This window comes from Bos indicus, chromosome 5 (assembly GCF_029378745.1).
Source record: "Bos indicus isolate NIAB-ARS_2022 breed Sahiwal x Tharparkar chromosome 5, NIAB-ARS_B.indTharparkar_mat_pri_1.0, whole genome shotgun sequence".
In the NCBI taxonomy this organism is placed as follows: domain Eukaryota; kingdom Metazoa; phylum Chordata; class Mammalia; order Artiodactyla; family Bovidae; genus Bos; species Bos indicus.
Genome location: NC_091764.1, coordinates 109522773 through 109543998, shown reverse-complemented (window position 1 = coordinate 109543998; position 21226 = coordinate 109522773). Strand labels below are relative to the sequence as shown.

Sequence of the window (21226 nt, the reverse complement as noted above, 5' to 3'; positions counted from 1 at the left end):
GCCTAAGTATGAAAGAGGAAATTCCAGTACAGATTTCAAATGTGCACGATCATCTAGGAAAGGTGAGCTGGACATCTTGCCAGGCTGTAGGCACTGGGTCATCACCTTCACACCCTCACAGGCCTTTGTGCTGTGTTCGCCTCGCCCCTCAGGCCTCATCCATTCACTCACTCCTTCCTGGTCTCCGGTGCTCCCTACCCTGGGGACCACACCTCCAAACTTGTCACCCAGCCTACAAGGCCTACTGGGCTCCCACTCCTGCTGTGCTGTGGCCACTGGATTCCTTGAGTGGCTGAGCGTTCAGAGACGAGTTGGGAAAGAAGGTGGTGGTGGGCTACGCAAGCCCCACACGTGCACAATGACACCAGCCAAGGCGATAAGAGCCCCCAGCTGGGGCTGGGCCCTGTCTTCCCTCCAGCTGAGAGGTGTCTTAGATGATTTCCAACAGAAAGGGGTTTAATCGTGAAGTCTCATTTTATATGGTGGCAATGAATCAAAATTTAATAGAGCCAAGATTCTGCAGCTCAAACCAATCACATTTTTGAACCACATGGGACTTTCTGCAACCCCCTAGGCGCTGCTCCAGGGCTTCAAGCCCCAGGAGCAACCCTCCCACCTGCACTTCATGAGCGGGTCTGTCCTTCCTGCGTTCACCCACTTATTGGGCTCCCTTGGGAAGCACCCACGTGAAGACTCAATTCCCTGGCCCTTTTCTCAAACACCTGCGTGCTCTGCAGACTTTAGAGCACTTGCTGTGGCCAGAGCACACACTCTGTGGTGGGAACCAGGACTGAGGGTTCTGAGGGCGTCTGTCCTACAGCACCCTGGCCAGAGTGAGGTGAGGCAAAGGGACCCCTTGGACCCTGATGAGTCATAGGTGAAATAAAACAACCTCTGGAATGAGCAGCCTGGAAATGCATTGTTTTGAATCTTTTTTGGGGGGCCATGCAGCATGTGGATCTTAGCTCCCTGACCAGGGACTGAGCCTATGCTCACTGCAGTGGAAGTATGGAGTCTCAACCACTGGACCGCCAGGGAGGTACTGTATTTCTTTAATCTTAAACGGGCCTTTCTTTTGACTCAGTGACAATACTTACAGAAATTTAAAATAAGAGCATGATTCACTAGGTGTACAAGCTTTTATGTCCAAGGCTATGTGAAATATGTTTATAACAGTTAAAGAGTTAAGGCACAAATGTTCATCTACTAAACTGGGGTATCTGACAATCCTATTTAGAGAAACATTAGTTATGATAACTAAATGTAAGATAAGAAAAAGTGAAATTATATACACATTATGACTACAACAGTGCTTAAAAAACCACACAAACTCCCCAAGCCACAGCTCAAAAAGCAAACCCTTCCTCATTGTGTCTGAGTGATAAGGCATATGTTTCCTCCTGCTCTTTGTCCAGCATGACAGCCTGGACGCCCCTGGGGACGGACAGCACTCCAGAGCACCCAGGAGAGCACCCCCACCGTGTCAGGGCGGCTGAGGACCACGATGGGTGCAGGAGCAGCTCACCACCCTCACTCACGCTGTACCCACATGTCGACTCCCAGCCCTGACCGGCCCCTAGGAGTGAGCTTACTACAACAGAAATATTCCACACACCGCCTTTCGTTCACTGTCCAAAAACTACAAACCACAACACCCCAAACTTCTGTTTGGACTGGGGGACCAGGACTGGGAACCTCATCCAGTCTCTGCTTCCCAGAAGTGTCCCACAGTTCAGTGCCATGTGGGAACAGGATAAAGAGAATGGCTACCGAGTCCCTGGAAACAAGGGCCAAGGCCTGAGCAGGAAGAGCCTGTACTTGCTGACAGGGATGAAATTCAGCTCCACGTTTCTACCTGTCTCACGTGTAAGGGAGCGGGTGTACTTGGCGGCTACGGTGTGAGAGGCCCAGAAGCTCCATCTCAGAATGATGCTACTGTTCACAGGAACAAGAGACACAGACCCAAGGGGCAGAACGACAGTAAGAATCTAATTTTGTTCGGCATCGATTTACCAATACTGGAAACAAAGATGAGAAAGTAAGGCCTACACTGAGAGGAAAACACTCCATGTGACTGTGGCAGCTGGGAACCTAAGGGGAAGGGCTCTAGATTTGTGAGAGTGGGAAAAAGACAATACAATGAAAACGCAGCTGCAGAAGCAGCGAAAGGCAGGGCCCAGAGCCACGTGTGAATACACTGTACGTCTCGGCCGATGATCTGCTCAGGTTTGCTCCAGGAGATACGAAACATCACTAGGACTAGTTAATTCCTTCCACTGCCAGGAGAGGACTGGGGTTACTCACGTGATGTCCCTTCGCTGATAGCAGCCCTGGAGCAGGCGGGCGATCAGGTCGCTGATGAACTCCACGTCATCTCTGTGGAGAGCTGCTTCTAACTCCTAAGGAGGGGGAGACAGGGGCGAGAGCTCAGACTCAGAGGCAGATCCCCAACACCCCGCCAGTGGCCCTCCCCCCACACCACCACAGCCCATCACGGCACTGTCCTTTCTGGCTTGATGCAGCTCTTTGATTTTCTAGGCGTTTACTCCCCTATTGCTCTTACCAAGCTCCATTTCTTTCATCTGTACAGGCAGACACCTCTTTTTATAAATCAGTGCCATCGCTTCTCAGACTTTTGGCTAAGATCAGGTGTATAAGTCAGTGCCAGCACAGTCACAAAAGAGCTTAACTTATGTAAACAGGCTGTATTGCTTTCTATTTTAATGCAGGAGTGTAATGGAGCAGATGTATAATTGATCAAAAAGCATTCATTTACTGAAGTTTCAACAAGTAAGCCAACAGCAACAGCTCTCCAGAATCATGCCACTTGGAACGTTCTGTGCGCACACAGCCTGTCGGACCTAATAGCAGTGAGGTGCTGCCCATGCGGGGGTCAGGGGCGAATCCCAGGGGACAGGGCACAGGCACGTGGGATTCAGGCAGAGATGGCACACATACACTAAACGAGGGTTCACTGAGGAGCTACAGGGACAGAGGTGACAGCTGGGATTTGGGGGCCCCTATTCCTTTCCTTCTCAAGCTCCCACAGTGAACAGTCACCACTCCCAGGACACAGGCCCACATCCACCTGCTGTGCAAGCCGACTCCCCGGGATCCACTCTGCTGGTGGCGTGGTCGGCTCATAACCAGACTCAGGGTCTTGTAGGTGGGTCCAAAAGCACCAAGGGCACCAGCTTCTGACCTCCACACTGAGGGGCAGGCAGTGTGCACAAGGAGGTCCGCTTCTACTAGAAATACAGGGAAGGCCTATGGCTCGATATTTTAATCCTTCTGTTTATTGTTCTATGTTCAAAAGTTCCTAAGTTTGTAAACACCCCGGGAACATCACGTGGCACAAGCATTACTAAGCACACTAACTGACAGAAACAAACAACTGAAGCCAACAACGCGAGCAGGAAGGGGCCCTGGACACCTTGAACGCCAGGGCCTCAGTGTGAAAACACCGTGCCAGCCCAAGGGCAAGTGTGGCCGGGGTGCGCAAACCTGACACAAGGGCACCTACTCTCTGCGCAGACGCCAGGGATGCTGAGCCCGCTCTTCCAGGAGAACTGGGTGGGCCTGAAATATCTGCCATGTGAGCTCCGAGAGGAACTTGTGACGCTTATGAATACAAGTGCCACCCTGCCTCACACGTCACCCACAGGATACGGAAACGCACGAAACACAACATTCCTTTGTAGACGTATCTCTATTATATTGTGCCTCAAATTCAGAAGCACCTAGAAAACAGACCAAATCAGACTCGGTGACTCGGGAGAGGCACTTTCCCCGGGGCCCTGCAGGACCCAGCCCGCAGAGTCACTGCTCCGTCAGAGGCTGGACCTAAGTGTCCCCCCCGCAGCGGCCACAGGCGGCCAGGGCTCCCTGCACAGCCTCCGCTCTCACAGCCCTGCGCCCAGTGTCACAGAGAGACAGCAGAGCAGAAGCAGGACAGCAATTTTAATCCCGCTGAACAAAAAGAGGTCTCGCTTATCAGTTAAAATTTTTTCACTTCAATGGATACAGAGTTAGAGATTTGCAAGATCAAGACGTTCTGGAACAGATTCATAGCAACATGAATACACTTAACACAACCAGACTGTGCCCTGACACTTAACACCAGTGGACGGTGCACTTACACATAAGCAGTGCTGGACTGCACCCTGACACTCAACATTCCTAGGCTGTGCACGTCAACGGAACACCACTGGACTGTGTCCTTACACCTCACACTACAGACCGTGTACCTGTAACAGTTAGCGAAGTAGAGTTTATGTATCTTTGACCACAATTCAGGGGCTCGGGGAGAGAACTTGCCACATTACAAGTATCCCCAGGCAGAAGCTACGGTGATTTAAATGAGGGGATACTTATAAATGCCAGACCAGCCTGATGCACAGTGAACGCTCCGTAACGTGTGAGCCCTGCAGTCAATTCATTCCCAAGTGACGGTGTGTAGAAAAAAACAGATTGAAGAAACAGAAAGTGGTCTTTTCAAAAATCAGATTTCTGAACAACAGAAACTCAAACTTTCTTTTAATACATGGCCTGTATGCATGATGTTTTTGAACTGTGGTGTTGGAGAAGATTCTTGCTGCTGCTGCTAAGTCGCTTCAGTCGTGTCTGACTCTGCGACCCCATAGACGGCAGCCTACCAGGCTCCTCCATCCCTGGGATTCTCCAGGCAAGAACACTGGAGTGGACTGCCATTTCCTTCTCCAATGCATGAAAGTGAAAAGTGAAAGTGAAGTCGCTCAGTCATTTCTGACTCTTTGTGATCCCACGGACTGCAACCTACCAGGCTCCTCCGTCCATGGGATTTACCAGGCAAGAGTACTGGAGTGGGTTGCCATTGCCTTCTCGGAGAAGACTCTTGAGAGTCCCTTGAATTGCAAAGGGATCCATCCAACCAGCCCATCCTAAATGAAATCAGTCCTAAATATACACTGGAAGGATTGATGCTGAAACTCCAATACTTTGACCACATGATACAAATAACTAACTCATTGGAGAAGACCCTGATGCTGAAAGACTGAAGGCAGGAGGAGAAGGGGACCTCAGAGGATGAGCTGGTTGGATGCCATCACCGACTTGATGGACATGAGTGTGAGCAAGTTCCAGGAGTTGGTAATGGACAGAGAAGCCTGGCATGCTGCAATCCATGGGGTCGCAAAGAGTCAGACTGCACTGAGCGACTCAACTGAACTGATGCATGAGCCAATAAAACTACCTCCAACCCAGATTATTCACAGCTTCACTACTTCCACCTTCAGCCCAGAGCCCAGGCTAAGGCAACCAGGGTCTTTAAACACTCTTCAAAAGCCCCGCCCCTGCCGCTCCTCCTCACTCCACACCCCCTTTTGTATTCCCTTTTCACTGTGGGCACTGAGCTGTGAGCACAGAAATCTGAACTCTGCCAAGATGCTCTGGGACGGGGGTGGGGGGAGCAACCAGCAAATCACCGAGAAGGGACCAAGCAGGGCTCCTGAGCGTCACGCTCACCCTCCTTGCAGCTGGTGTCACAGCTCATTAGGGATGAGCCTGTTCAGCCCTGGGACCTGGCAGTAGCTGCTGAGAAAAGGACCCCAGGGTGAGCCAGGGAGGAGTCGGGGGGTAGGGGCCTTGAGCCTGTGTTGTGGAAACTTTTCCCCAAACAGGGAGTACATCCTGGAGAGGCAGCCCAGGAACATCACTAACTCCTCCATGCCAGCACGGCTCAGCAACTGCTCTGCTCTCAAAGCTCACTGCAGGGCCTCCTAGTAATGGACCCAATCCCGAGATCCCGAATCTTCTGTATCTTTTGTGAAACAAGGTAAAGAGAGAACAACTTTCCTTCCCTCAACTCCAAGGAAGAAGAGAGATGACGGACGGGCACACTCCAGGCACAAAGACCCCACTAAGTTTCCCCAAGGAGGGAAAGGCCTGAGGAAACAGCTACCTGGGTCTCACTTGATGTAAAAGGCACAGATCTTTCTCACCTGCACAGGGACCAGCTGCAAGGCAGTGGGATCACAGTCAAAGGTGGGGGTTTCCATGCACGCCCAGGACTGTGCTCACACAAAGGAGGTGCAAAGCAGGCCCTCTGAGGGCCATCCCAGCTGCTCTCTGAGACAGGCTGCCTGGCGAGCAGGCCCAGGCCTCAGAAAGCACCCCTGGCACTGTGGCAGCTGATGCTTCTAACCTGGTATAAATTACCTTCATCCCAAAGGCTGCTCGAGACAGTTCACACCGTATTGGCAGCTCTGCGCTGCAGACACGACAGCCATCACCAGTCATGACGTAGGGAGCAACTTTCTAGAAAGGAAACCACACAGCTCCCCTCAGGCTGAAAAATACTGATCAAAGCAATAAATGTATAAACCTACATGAATATGCTTGTCTGAAAAGGTATAAATTACCAAAACTGGCTCCAGATATTAAAAAAGGGATCTGAAGTTACACACATCTTCTCCCACAGGCAAGCCCCAGAATACAGAAGTAAACTGCTGAGCACTGAAGAGATGGGAGAGTCTCAGCAGCCCAGCCAGGAGGCTGGTGCTTAGCCTCAGACTAGGGTCTGAATCTGGACTTCACGCCGAGACTGTGCCCTCGGAACCCATGGCACGTGGCTCATGGCACAGCTTCCTAGAGAGCTGGGTTTCCTCTGATGGTTTTGTTTTCATAATTGTAGCTTGTGGTCATTTGGAAAGGTATACTATTTTTAACTTAAACATGTGAATGAATTTCAAAAATAAAACTGGAGATGTGGTCAGACAACTTATGTCAAAGCTACTTCATTCAGCCAGAAGCCCTAGACCCCTGGGGTTAAGCAGCCCCACTCCTTGCTCACCACTGGACTGGCCAGAAATAATTTAGGTGTAACCAGGAAAGAGGAGCCTGGTGGGCTGCCATCTATGGGGTCGCACAGAGTCAGACACAACTGAAGCGACTTAGCAGCAGCAGTGAAGTCAGGGAGAGAAGCAACAATCAAGACTGGAAGTTAATCTGGGCATGGTGTGCAGGCCAGGGCAACACAGGCCCAGGGTGAGACAGTCCCAGGCCCAGCCCAGGGAGGACACCAAGGACGACAGTGAGTCAGGGCAGAGGCTGAAAGGGGAGCTGCAGAAGCAAAGTTCATGAGATGTTGCAACTGTAGGTGGAAGGCAGAGAACAGGACATCTCAGGGAACTTTTAATACTGTGCCCAGTCCCCCAACAAGACAATGGATCTCTAAGTGGTGAAAAACTAAGTGGGGGCGGGGCGGGGACAGATAACAAAGCGGGAAATACCCTGGCTGTTCATGTGTCATCACGCCCTGGTCTCCCGGGGGACAGCAGCACAGAACCCTGGACACACGACTCGGATGTGCGGGGCCCTCTCATCCGCCGATCAGCCCAGCCTCCATGGTCACATGACAGGGGTGTCACGAGGGAAAAGGCCCCTGTGCCTGAAGACGCGCTCTGTGCCTGGCTCCGCAGCTCATGCTGAGGCTGCCAACAGGCTGAGACACCCTCTCGGGGAGCATCACAACTGGGAGGGGGCAAGCGGTCCCCATTCCCGGTAGAGACGGCAGTGATTAAGAATGAGCTTGCTCAGCAGAGGAAGGGCCAGGAAGTGAAGAGAGAAGACCAAAGATAGGAGCCTGGAGCAACCAGGCTGAAGGATGAACTTCCAGAAATGCCTGCCATCAAACTACGAGGAGAAATCTGAGAAGATAGGACAAACTAGCAATGACCAGGGTGTGGTTATAACTGAGAGAACAGTTATGAACTCACTGGGAAAAGAAAAAGAATTGTCTAACCCATCTGGAAAATTCTTCAAGAAATGGGAATACCAGACCTGACCTGCCTCCTGAGAAATCTGTATGCAGGTAAAGAAGTAACAGTTAGAATTGGACATGGAACAAGAGACTGGTTCCAAATTCGGAAAGGGGTACATTAAGGCTGTATATTGTCATCCTGCTTATTTAATTTATATCAGAGTGTATCAGGCAAAATGCTGAGCTGGATGAAGCACAAGCTGGAATCAAGACTGCCAGGAGAAATATCAATAACTTCAGATACGCAGATGACACCACACTTATGGCAGAAAACAGAAGAACTGAAGAGCCTGTTGATGAAAGTGAAAGAGGAGAGTCACAAAGTTGGCTTAAAACTCAACATTCAAAAATCAAAGACCATGGCATCCAGTCCCATCACTTCATGGCAAACAGATGGGGAAACAATGGAAACAGTGACACTGACTTTATTTTCTTGGGCTCCAAAATCACTGCAGATGGTGACCGCACCCATGAAATTAGAAGACGCTTGCTCCTTCGAAGAAAAGCTATGACCAACCTAGACAGCATATTAAAAAGCAGAGACATTACTTTGCCGACAAAGGTCTGTCTAGTCAAAGCTATGGTTTATCCAGTGGTCATGTATGAATGTGAGAGTTGGACTATAAAGAAAGCTGAGCGCCGAAGAATTGATGCTTTTGAACTGTGGTGTTGGAGAAGACTCTGAGAGTCTATTGGACTGCAAGGGAGATCCAACCAGTCCATCCCAAAGGAAACCAGTCCTGAATATTCATTGAAAGAACTGATGCTGAAGCAGAAACTCCAATACTTTGGCCTCCTGATGCGAAGAACTGACTCATTGGAAAAGACCCTGATGCTGGGAGGGGTTGGGGGCAGGAGGAAAAGGGGACGACAGAGGATGAGATGGTTGAATGACATCACAGACACGACAGACATGAGTTTGAGTAAGCTCCAGGAGTTGGTGATGGACAGGGAAGCCTGGCAGTCCATGGGGTTGCAAAGAGTCAGACACAACTGATCGACTGAATTGAACCTGTCCTCATGCTCTCTAAAGGTGTCCCCAGATGCTGACCCAGCCCAGTCCCTGGTGGGGCAGGGCCCTTCACCAGGCTGGGGAGAAACAACCCCTCTTCTGGTTCTTAGCTCCCTGATGAGGACGTGGGTCTGGTATCAGGAAGGCGTGTGTGTTAAATGACAGATATCTATTTCAAATAAATAACAATGTCCTATGCCACAGCGCAAGGAGCTACATTTAGTGTTCCACTATGATAAACCATAGTGGAAAAGAATATGAAAAAGAATGCATATGTATGTTTAAGTGAGTCACTTGGCTACAGAGCAGTCATTAACACAACACTATCATACTTTGGCCACCTCATGCGAAGAGTTGACTCATTGGAAAAGACCCTGATGCTGGGAAGGATTGGGGGCAGGAGGAGAAGGGGATGACAGAGGATGAGATGGCTGGATGGCATCACTGACTCGATGGACGTGAGTCTCAGTGAAGTCCGAGAGTTGGTGATGGACAGGGAGGCCTGGCATGCTGCAATTCATGGGGTCGCAAAGAGTCCCACACGACTGAGCGACTGATCTGATCATCGAAAAAGCAAGAGAGTTCCAGAAAAACATCTATTTCTGCTTTATTGACTATGCCAAAGCCTTTGACTGTGTGGATCACAATAAACTGTGGAAAATTCTGAAAGAGATGGGAATACCAGACCACCTGACCTGCCTCTTGAGAAACCTATATGCAGGTCAGAAAGCAAGTTAGAACTGGACATGGAACAAGAGACTAGTTCCAAATAGGAAAAGGAGTACGTTAAGGCTGCATATTGTCACCCTGCTTATTTAATTTATATGCAGAGTACATCAGGAGAAATGCTGGACTGGAAGAAACACAAGCTGGAATCAAGATTGCCAAGAGAAATATCAATAACCTCAGATATGCAGATGACACCACCCTTATGGCAGAAAGTGAAGAGGAACTAAAAAGCCTCTTGATGAAAGTGAAAGAGGAGAGTGAAAAAGTTGGCTTAAAGCTCAACATTAAGAAAACAAAGATCATGGCATCTGGTCTCATCACTTCATGGGAAATAGATGGGGAAACAGTGGCTGACTTTATTTTGGGGGGCTCCAAAAATCACTGCAGATGGTGACTGCAGCCATGGAATTAAAAGACGCTTACTCCTTGGAAGGAAAGTTATGACCAACCTAGATAGCATATTCAAAAGCAGAGACATCACTTTGCCAACAAAGGTCCGTCTAGTCAAGGCAATGGTTTTTCCAGTGGTCATGTATGGATGAGAGAGATGGACTGTGAAGAAAGCTGAGCGCCAAAGAATTGATGCTTTTGAACTGTGGGGTTGAAGACGACTCTTGAGGGTCCCTTGGACTGCAAGGAGATCCAACCAGTCCATTCTGAAGGAGATCAGCCCTGGGATTTCTTTGGAAGGAATGATGCTGAAGCTGAACTCCAATGCTTTGGCCACCTCATGCGAAGAGTTGACTCATTGGAAAAGACTCTGATGCTGGGAGGGATTGGGGGCAGGAGGAAAAGGGGACGACAGAGGATGAGATGGCTGGATGGCATCACGGACTCGATGGATTGAGTCTGAGTGAACTCCAGGAGTTGGTGATGGACAGGGAGGCCTGGCGTGCTGCGATTCCTGGGGTCGCAAGAGTCGGACCAAACTGAGCGACTGAACTGAACTAGATAATTCACTATACTTCAATTAAAAATAAATTTAAAAAAATAAACAGACAGCATTCTGAGACCCTGGGCCCACTGACCCTGTCAGGGTTTTGCATCTACACACTGAGCGCCCAGCTGGCCACCTGGAAGCACTCAAGGCAGAGCCAGCGCCAGGCCCCGCAGGAGCTTCCGCGAAGGGACACCCGAGAAGCATGGCGGTGTGGCTCTGCTGGGCTGAAGAAAGACTCCTCAACAAAATTCTCTCACAAAACAGTCATGAGGCTTTCCTGGTGGCTCAGTGGTAAAGAATCTGCTGGCCAGTGCAGGAGACAAGGGTTCGATCCCTGGTCCGGAAAGATCCCACAGAACAACTAAGCCCATGAACCGTAAGTACTAAGCCCATGCTTCACAACCAGAGCAGCCGTGCAATGAGAAGCCCATGTAGCCAAACAGAGAGCAGCTGCTGCTCCCCATACCTAGAGTAAGCCCACACATGGCAACGAAGATCCAGTGCAGCCATAAAGAAAGAAATTGTTTTTAAAAAAACAAGTTATGTAGAACATTAATACTGATCAAGTTCCTTCTATTACAGGACACTTACACAACTGTTTTATTTTGGGGTAAGAAATTAAGGAAGATACAACAGCTTGAGACAACCTCAATCAATGCTAGTTCTGGCTGCCTGCAAAGAGCACCGATTGAATCATTTTTCAAGGAGGTTCCCTGGGTTGATAACAAGTGTTGAAAGTCATGTTAAATAGAAACATACAAGTGCTTATGTTGTAATGACCATGGCTATACACCCATGGAGTAACTAAAAGCCCAACTATCTTACTACTAAGCGAAAAGGGACTTGGAACAAAATTTTCAGAAATGAGTATTAAAAGCAGATTCAAAAAGATAGAAGTGAGGCTGAAGTATTCTAGAAATCTGCCCTTGAGATCTTCAAAAGTGGTTCTAGTGATGAATAAATTTCTGGAAATAAGGATGGGGGAAAAGCAATTATTTCTAAACTTAAAAATCCAAATGTTATCTATTGTGTGGCAGAAACCAACATAACATTGTAAAGCAATTATCCTTCAATTAAATTTTTTTAAAAATTCAAAGGTTTATGTAAAATCCCCAAAGTAAGATTTCCGAACAGAAATTTGACTATTTTATCTCTGTTGTTAGAAGTTTAATACACTATGACACAACAGTCCGAAGTTTGCCCGAATCACCACATGGCGAAGATGGCGTGTAGCGTAAATTTAAGCACCTGTGGGAAGTCTTCATGTTATCACTACTACAGAAGGAACTAGGTCAGAATTCTTAATTCCCACTCTTTCCACTTCACCAAAAAGGCAGAGACCATTAACGCCGGAAAGGGAAAATAGCATGGGGAATGATACTGAACGATGATCCCATTTCTTCTGAAACATAGCTTATTCAACATTCAAACAGACCAGAGTCACTGCCCACCCTCTACACCACCAGATCCCCTCCCAACCAGTTACTAACGCAAATCCTCCAGGTCACTTCAGATGCAGCCTTTTCATCTCCAGGTCTCTCCTCCTCGTTTTCCCTCCCGTGTCCCCTCATCCTCCACATAAAAACTGGACTCTTTATCACGCTGATTAGAAAAACAAATAAGCCAATATCTTCCAGTCAAAATTTACCGTTGTCTGCAGTGGGAAATGTAAACTTCACAGAAGGAGGCAGTTGGAAGGTTTTAACAAGAAAAATACGCCTGAGGTTCTTAAGAATTAGGTAGGAGACTCTGGGTTTGATCAAGGTTTTGATGCAAACAACCTGGAGAATGGAGGAGTGACACAGGCAGACGGGAAAGAAGGCGGACCACCGGCAAGGAAAGGACAAACCAAGGCCTCCACGGCCGCGTGCATGGCCACTCTTGCTGCCTCCTGTTGCACACGTGTCTGTGCAAGTGCCTGGGACCGCCAGGCCAGGACACGACACGACATCAACATCATACATCCACGTGAGACTTTACTCCTGAAAGTGTCCTGAGTGTAGGATAAATGTTGACAGCTGCCAAAATTACTAAGGGGGAGGGGCGGAGGAAGAGGTGTAGAAACCCCTAGAGCAGACCCACTTCTTCAGGGATGCACGTGGCCAGGCCACTTGAGACAATGGACAACTTGGAGTAAAAATACTCCAGGCATGTGGTCTCCCTGAAAACTCTCTCACTAGTCAAGAACTTCATCAGCTGGCCTTAAGCAAGAAGACTCCTGGTTAATTATCTGCCTCCAACTGAGAAACCAGTAGCTCTGGAACAGTGAAACTGCACTAAATGACTGACTGAACCTCAGGGGTGGTTGAAAAGAATCTGTGCAAAATATTGTAGCTAGCACCAGTGATGTACACTCACCCTCTTTCTGACCAATCTGCACCTGAGCCAGCTCTAAGGCCCAGGCAGGAGGAGCAGGTAAATTTGTCTGTGCTGTCCTCTGCCCTGACCTCCCTCCTTCTCCAGGCTTCCCCTCCACCTCCTCCAACTCTCCCGCAGGCCTCCTGCCATTTATACTCCACTCCCTCCTCAGAATCCCAAAACCAGAGATCAACAGAAGGACCTGACCCTCAGAGGGCCCAGCAGGAGAGCAAGCCCAGCACAAGGAGCTGCCCCGTCCCATAGCTCTGGCAGAAAGCCTTTCAGTCACCCCTGACCTTTCTCTCATTTTACAGCCTACCCAGCAAGGGGCCTGGTGACTCTCCTGCAAATCCAACTCAGAAACTGTTGGGTCCTCCTCCAGCTGCTCTCTCAGCATCAACCCCTCAGGGCCTCCTAACTGGACCCTGCCCAGGGACATGACAGGCTCAAGTCAGAACAAAGCTCCAAAGGGACCCTGCAGGCAGCCCCCTGCAGATCCTCAGCCCTCCGACCCCAGTCCCCATCAGCCAGCCTCCTGCCTGCTCCTGGGGGACCCATAGTGCTCCTGCCACAGGCTGGGTGGCAGGACCCCATTCTGCACCTGCAGGGTTGCCCATCATTGTCCAGTCCACCTACTGGGATTTTTCTAGTTAACCGATCACTTATTTAGTACATGTTCATTTCTTTTCTTCCTTCCACTGTTATTACGTAAACCCCTTAAGAAGCTTCCTAGTTTTTACATGTGCCTGTTTCCCTACATGCCCATGAGTATTTAGTACTTGTGTTTGAAAACTGGTAAGGACCCACACGGAGAAGGCAATGGCACCCCACTCCAGTACTCTTGCCTGGAAAATCCCATGGATGGAGGATCCTGGTAGGCTGCAGTCCATGGGGTCACTACGAGTCAGACACAACTGAGCGACTCCACTTTCACTTTTCACTTGCATGCATTGGAGAAGGAAATGGCAACCCACTCCAGTGTTCTTGCCTGGAGAATCCCAGGGACGGGGGAGCCTGGTGGGCTGCCATCTATGGGGTCGCACAGAGTCGGACACGACTGAAGTGACAGAAGTAGCAGCAAGGACTCACAAGCCAAGATTCCAGACTGAAGACTATCAAAAAAAAGAGAAGCCCTAAGCTCTAGCTATCCTGAAGGACAATAATTTAAAATACGAATGTGGAGAAGCATATAATGAAAATAAAAGCATCTGAAACATTTAATGACCACTTGGAAGTGTGGTCTGAAGTCATCTGTGAAAGCTCTTTTCCAAAAATTTAATCTGGAGGAATTCACTTATAAAGCAGGCACAGGGGTTGGTCTCAGGTTAAATTAAGCTCACAGGCTCCAGGAGCCCTTCCAGGGTCAGTGCAGTACAAAACGACCTCAACTGACCCTTTCAATATTCTCTGCTTTAAATGGAGAGCTCACTGCAAACTAACCAGCGGTACTTTTCAAAAATCACAGGTATGTCCCCATCTTTACAACAGTTTTATTTAGTCTCTTCAGTTGGAAAGAAGGCCCTTCCTTCGTGCCGCCCACTCACCCAGGGGAGAGGGGCTCTCAGGTCCAGAGGCAGGCCTGCAGGCCCGCACGCTTCTGCCGTTGCTCTCACCTAGAGACCAGTCACACATGGCACGTGTGGCGGACAGAGGCGTGCTATGTTTCTTTCTCTGCCTGAGGCACCATCAGCTATGAACGCTGGAAAAGGGGCTTGAAAAATTACATCTAAGGAGCTGACAGATTATTAAGAAAGACTTTGCTGGACAACTTACTGATATTGGTGAGAGGCAAAACTAAGTAAGCTGTGCAGCAAAACAAGTTGCTTTGAAGGAAAAGAATAAACTGAACCAACAGAGGAGAGAAACGCTCCTCCCATGCAATTAATTGAAACTTCTGTACAATCGCAACTTTCTGTTCTGCTGACAAAATGACAGTTCATTACACGCCTGCAGGAGAGACCTTGTTTCCGTGATGCTGGGAATGAGGGGGCACTCACAACTGGGAGGAGGGCTGCTGTCCCCAAACAGGTCTCCAGGACACAGCAAAGGAAAGGGAAGACTGATCCAAACCTGAAACCACCACCTGCTAGTCTGGGTAGAGACGGGAGACCGCTAACACTGAAGAGACCCCAAGGGGCCATGTCCTAGGCAGGAAACGTATTGGTGCAAATGTGACAGAGTTCTCCACCCAAAAAGAAACACAGGATGTGAAGCACAGGATGCAGCTCCAGCATGAGGCACAGAATGGGAAAAGTCGCTCAGTCGTGTCTGACTCTTTTCTTTGCAACCCTACGGACTGTACAGTCCATGGAATTCTCCAGGCCAAAATACTGGAGTGGATAGCCTTTCCCTTCTCCAGGGCATCTTCCCAACCCAGGGAACGAATCCAGGTCTCCCACATTCCAGACAGATTCTTTACCAGCTGAGCCACAACGGAAGCTGAAGAATACTGGAGCGGGTAGCCTATCCCTTTCTCCAGGGGATCTTCCCGACCCAGGGATTGAACTGGGGTCTCCTGCATCACAGGCAGATTCTTTACCAGCTGAGCCACCAGGGAAACCTACGAGCACAGATTCAGACCCTAAGAGTAGCTGGCAAATGACAGACTCCACAACATCTAAGCGTCTCTGTCCAGACATAGAAACTAGAAGCTTCACACTTAAATAAGAAGGGCAAGAAAACCGAGCCCCTTAAATCAGGCCCCCTCTCAAAGTGCAAAGTGAGACTCCAGGTTACAAGTGTAAACTGACAGGTGTCACAGGTGACGGGCTCCTGAGCAGAGGGTAGAGCCGTTTCCCACGGGGATGTACGTCAGCAAGCCTGGCGGCCTTCTCTAGCACAAACACCCGCTGCCTCCTGCCTGGCAGTGGGATCCACTTTTCAGCTGGACCGTGCATCCTGACGCCCTGCACCTGCGCTCTGGCCTGCAACGTGAACGTGAGCTGTGAGGCTCATCGCAGATCACTCTGGACCAGTCACCCTGCTGCTGCAAACCACAGTCCCACAAAACGTAGCGGCTTCAAACCACCACCATGTTCTTTCTCACCCTGCCCTCAGTGGGTGGGGAGCTTGGAGCTGCCTGGCCTCAGGGCTCTGGTGTGCAGTCACCAGATGCTGGCCAGGGTTCCATCAGCTAAGGACCGTCCACGCTCCCGGGGCTCACATCCACGGCAGGCACTGCGTGAGCCAGTCAGTCCCCCTACAGAGGCTCCACACGACTGCCGGAGTGTCCTCGTGCTGTGTGACACACAAGCCAGGAGGCCAAGGCTGAGGCCGTCCTGTCCCGGCCTCAGAAGGCACACTGCCCCTCCCGCTGGATTCCACAGGCCCTGTGCATCAGCCCAATTCAGATTGGGAGGGGACAAGATCACTGGGACATGTCAGAAGCTGGCAGTTTTACACTCTTCTAAGTTGTAGTTACTAAAAGCCACTAGTACTAAGTTTGTCTCTGAAATCCACCAACAACATCCAAGCTATAATACTGAACTTCTCACTCACCAAACAGTAATAAGACCGAACAAAAGCTGGCATATTGACTGCAGCACTTGAACAGCATCGTCTTTTAGGGTTTGAAATAGCTCAGCTGGAATTCCATCACCTCCACTAGCTTTGTTCTTACTGATGCCTCCTAAGGCCCACTTGACTTTGCATTCCAGGATGTCTGGCTTTAAGTGAGTGATCACACCATCATAGTTATTTGAGTCATGAAGATCTTTTTTGAATAGTTCTTCTGTGTATTCATGCCACCTCTTCTTAATATCTTCTGCTTCTGTTAGGTCCATACCATTTCTGTCCTTTACTGTGCCCATCTTGGCATGAAATGTTCCCCTAGTATCCCTAATTTTCTTGAAGAGATCTCTAGTCTTTGCCATTCTATTATTTTCCTCTATTTCTTTGCATTGTTCACTTAGGAAGGCTTTCTTATTTCTCCTTGCTATTCTCTGGAACTCTGCATTCAGATGGGTACATCTATCCTCTTCTTTGCCTTCCACTTCTTTTCTCACCTATCTATAAGGACACCTCAGACAATCATTTTGCCCTCTTGCATTTTTCTTGGGAACGGTTTTGATCATCTCCTCCTCTACACAATATTACGAACCTCTGTCCATAGTTCATACCTGAATGGCCTAGGGGTTTTCTCTACTGTCTTCAATTTAAGTCTGAAGTTTGCAATAAGGAGTTCATGATTTGAGCCACAGTCAGCTCCCGGTTTTGTTTTTGCTGACTGTATAGAGCTTCTCCATCTTCAGCTGCGAAGAATGTAATCAATCTGATTTCAGTATTGACCACCTGGTGATGGCCATATGTAGAGTCCTCTCTTGTGCTGTTGGAAGATGGTGTTTGCTTTGACCAGTGCATTTTCTTGGTAAAACTGTTACCTTTGCTCTGCTTCATTTTGTACTCCAAGGCCAAATTGCCTGTTACTCCAGGTATTTGCATTCCAGTCCCTTATGATGAAAGGGACTTTTTTTTTTGGTGTTAGTTCTAGAAGGTCCTATAGCTCTTCAAAGAACCACTCAACTTCAGCTTCTTTGGCATTAGTGCTTCACAAGTGACGGCCATGTCGGCTAGCTCACACTGAGCCCTGGCTACGTGGTAGACACCGTGCTACACTCTCCACATCCACTACCTCAACCTCCTCCACTGCCGTGTCCCTAACTCAGCATTTACTGGAAATATCTGGGTAGCAGGAGGACAACTGGAACCAGAGGTCAAGTTGAGAAGATGCCTGGCCTGAGACCAAAAGGATGTAAAGCAGCCAGCCACACAGAAGACACAAGCGAGGGCTTTCCAGGCAAATGAAGCCATGGCTAAAACGCTGTAAGGAGCTGCAAGGCAGGAGCAGACCTGAAGTGCAGGATGAAGTGGGCCTCGCAAACTGAGACACGAAGAGTCTATCTTCTGTGACAATGAACAGGAAGCTCTTAAGCAGCAAATCGACAGTCTGGATTTGTTTATTACTCCAGCTGCTGGTGGCATGTGCACTAGAGATCGGTTAGAAGTGAACGATGATCCAGACATGGGATATTGGTGGCTGGCCTAGAGCAGCAGCAGGTCAAGGGAGGAAAAGAAGGGCAGATATTCCAGATCCATGCTGAGAGTCAAACTAACAGAATGGCTGGAAGGCAGGAAATGTGGAAGGCAGAAAAGCAGCAGGAGACTAAGAAGATAAAGGGATCTGGGTGTAGGCAAAACTTCAGTAAATGGTGACATTTTTTACAGTGGATAACATTGGATTAGAGGTTGGAGAAATCAAACTGACATAGTAACTCAGGAAGAAGAGGGAAGTGTACACACAGGGGATGGTGAGGTACACAGACAGTGCTTTTGGAAACATACATATGACCAGCAACTAATGAGATCTTTTCATTGCACAGGCTTCTGCACTGTTTCAATGTTAAGAAATTGAGGTAATGTATCACTTTTTTCAGTTAAAAACTATCTTTTTTAGCTCCAGAGATATAACTGACAAATAATGTAAGATACTTAAAAGTATAATTTGATACACATAGACAAAATGAAAAGATAACCACCATCCACTCATTAACACATCTGTCACCCCATGTACTTACACCCCTCTTGGGGGGTGGGAAGAAATTTAAATTCTACTTTCTAGAAAATCTCATACAATACTGTTGCCAACTACAGTCACCATCCTCAGATCTCATTCCTCTTATAACTGTGAGTTTATGCCCTTTCTCCAGCCTCTCTCAATTTCCCCTACTTTCAGCAACCAGTCTTCTACTCTGTCTCTACGAGTTCCATTTAAATCCACGTAGCATTTCTCCTTCTGTGTCCATCTTATTTCACTCAGCATAATACCCTCTGGGTTCATCCACGTTGCTGCAAATGGCAGGATTTCCTTCTCTTTAAAGGCTGAATAATATTTACCTGGATGCACATACAGACCACACCTTCTCGATCAGCTTCCCCAGTGACAGGCCCTCAGGTTGTTTCCATAATGCTGCAATGATTGTAGGAGAACAGGCTTGTCCTCAAGACGACGATATCCTCTGGATTATATGGTAATTGTGTTTTGAATTTCTTGAGGAACCTCCATACTCTTTTTCATAGTGTCCATACTAGCTTATGTTCCTACCAGCAGTGCACAAGGATTCTCCTTTCTCCATATCCTCGCCAGGAGGGGACAGCGCTAGCTACCATTTGTCTGTTTGCTAACAGCCATTCTGACAGGTGTGAGATGACACCTAACTGTGATTTTGATTTGCACTTCCCTGATGATTAGTGATGCTGAGTACCTTTTCATATACCAGCCAAAAGGTAGAGGAGTTAACACCTGGGAGTGATCATGACCTTCTCCCCTTCCCTGTGGGCACCTTTCCATCATCCATCCTCCTAGGCTCTCATAGGATTCTTACTGCTTAAAGGGACCCTGCCTTTTCTTTCTTTCTTTCAAGATTAATTTCAAAAATAATAAAATCATTTAAAATAGGATTACAATTACTAACAAGTTATAGCTAAGAAAAATTTTAACAAGGAAATCACCCTGTGGAATACTACCAGGTGGTAAAATTAAGTATGTGGAACTAACCTAAACGCACACCACTCTAACCTGATGTACAGCTATCGACCCACTTTCTTGTTTTTATGTATTCCAAATATAAGGATTTCTAGAATGCTTGGGTCAGAGGTTTCATTTTTTTAAGAAAACAAGCTCAAAAAGAGGAGCTGAGAGATGCAGACAAAGGAATATGTCAAAGCAAGACTAGATCACAATTAAATGGGCCCAAATAAAGAATAGGGAAAAGGTTCTTTAAAGTAAGAAAAGGGTTTTTTCCCAAGTTAAAAAATAAAAATCCACCTGAACAAAACATCAGCAAATTCTCCCAGTTATTACTTATTCCATCATTAAGCCAAAATCTAAACAGCTCTATAGAATTGTTAGGGGAAGCACACTGATTGAAACCACCCACCCTGGCCAGGCACCATAGTAACCATTTGCATGAGTTGTTTTATGACAGGAGATCCTGATAAGGAATCAGTTCAGTTCAGTTCAGTCGCTCAGTCATGTCCGACTCTTTGCGACCCCATGAACCGCAGCACACCAGGCCTCCCTGTCCATCACCAACTCCCGGAGTTCACCCAGACACACGTCCATCGAGTCAGTGATGCCATCCAGCCATCTCATCCTCTGTCGTCCCCTTCTCCTCCTGCCCCCAACCCCTCCCAGCATCAGAATCTTTTCCAATGAGTCAACTCTTCGCATGAGGTGGCCAAAGTACTGGAGTTTCAGCTTTAGCATCATTCCTTCCAAAGAAATCCCAGGGCTGATCTCCTTCAGAATGGACTGGTTGGATCTCCTTGCAGTCCAAGGGACTCTCAAGAGTCTTCTCCAACACCACAGTTCAAAAGCATCAATTCTTCGGCGCTCAGCCTTCTTCACAGTCCAACTCACATCCATACATGACCACTGGAAAAACTATAGCCTTGACTAGACGGACCTTTGTTGGCAAAGTGATGTCTCTGCTTTTGAATATGCTATCTAGGTTGGTCATAACTTTCCTTCCAAGGAGTAAGCGATAAGGAATACCGAATAAGCCGCCACCAACGGGAAGAGTTCGGGAAAGGTCAAAAGGAGACACCACGTGTCCGTCCACTCCCCAGAATCCCTCTCGCCTGCATCCATCTTGGCTGAGCAATGCGTGCGCCACCAGGAAAGACTCTGAATTAGAATGATCGGCCAAAGACCACCAGGAAACTAATCCCATCACCATAAAACCCGAGACTGCGAGCCACGCGGCAGAGCAGTTCTCCTGGGTTCCCTTACCCTACTGCTCTCCACCCGGGTGCCCTTTCCCAATAAAATCTCTTGCTCTGTCAGCACATGTGTCTCCTCGGACAATTCATTTCCGAGTGTTAGACAAGAGCCCAGTTTTAGGCCCTGGAAGGGGTCCCCATTCCTGCAAGAGAATCATTTCCTGGTAATTCTTAAACATACTGTTTATAATTTCTATTAACAAATTCACACATGAAAATATGACTGTTCTATGCAAAGAACAGTAACAGGTAAATATCCTACAATGTTAAGACTTCCCATATAAAGTTACAATTCAATCATTGCAGTGCTGGCCTAGGAACAGGCCCTAGAATGATGGAGGAGATGTGTATGAACCTAACAGCATTTCAAATAACAGAAAAAAGATTAATCAGTAAATGATTCTGGCATAACTGGCTCATTTTCTGGAAAACAGTGGATTCCAATTTAACACCACACACTTGATTTAAATAATAAAAGCTAACAATATCAAAACACGGTCTTTCTAAGCATTCTATCCACAGAAGAAAATTCAAACAGCCCAGCATGACCGGTGAGTAGACTGTAGTCAAGACCAACACCCAGTGAGTAAAGCCCTGCGACAGAGCACTA

The 21226-nt window shown here is 48.1% G+C and overlaps 1 protein-coding gene across 3 annotated transcripts in view; it reads right to left on the bottom strand.

Moving 5' to 3' along the window:
- CECR2 (CECR2 histone acetyl-lysine reader) overlaps positions 1 to 21226 on the bottom strand; it is a 118247-nt gene that overhangs the window by 39844 nt on the left and 57177 nt on the right. For 2 of the 3 annotated variants that reach the window (XR_011566814.1, XM_070790359.1), the window contains exon 2: positions 2305 to 2399. Coding sequence is in view for 2 of the 3 variants with exons in the window: in XM_070790359.1 (XP_070646460.1) it covers positions 2305 to 2399 (95 nt within the window). In the remaining variant the exon portion in view is untranslated. Of the gene's footprint in view, positions 1 to 2304; positions 2400 to 6195; positions 19986 to 21226 lie in introns of those variants that run through there. The other variant, XM_019961756.2, reaches the window with a different exon arrangement.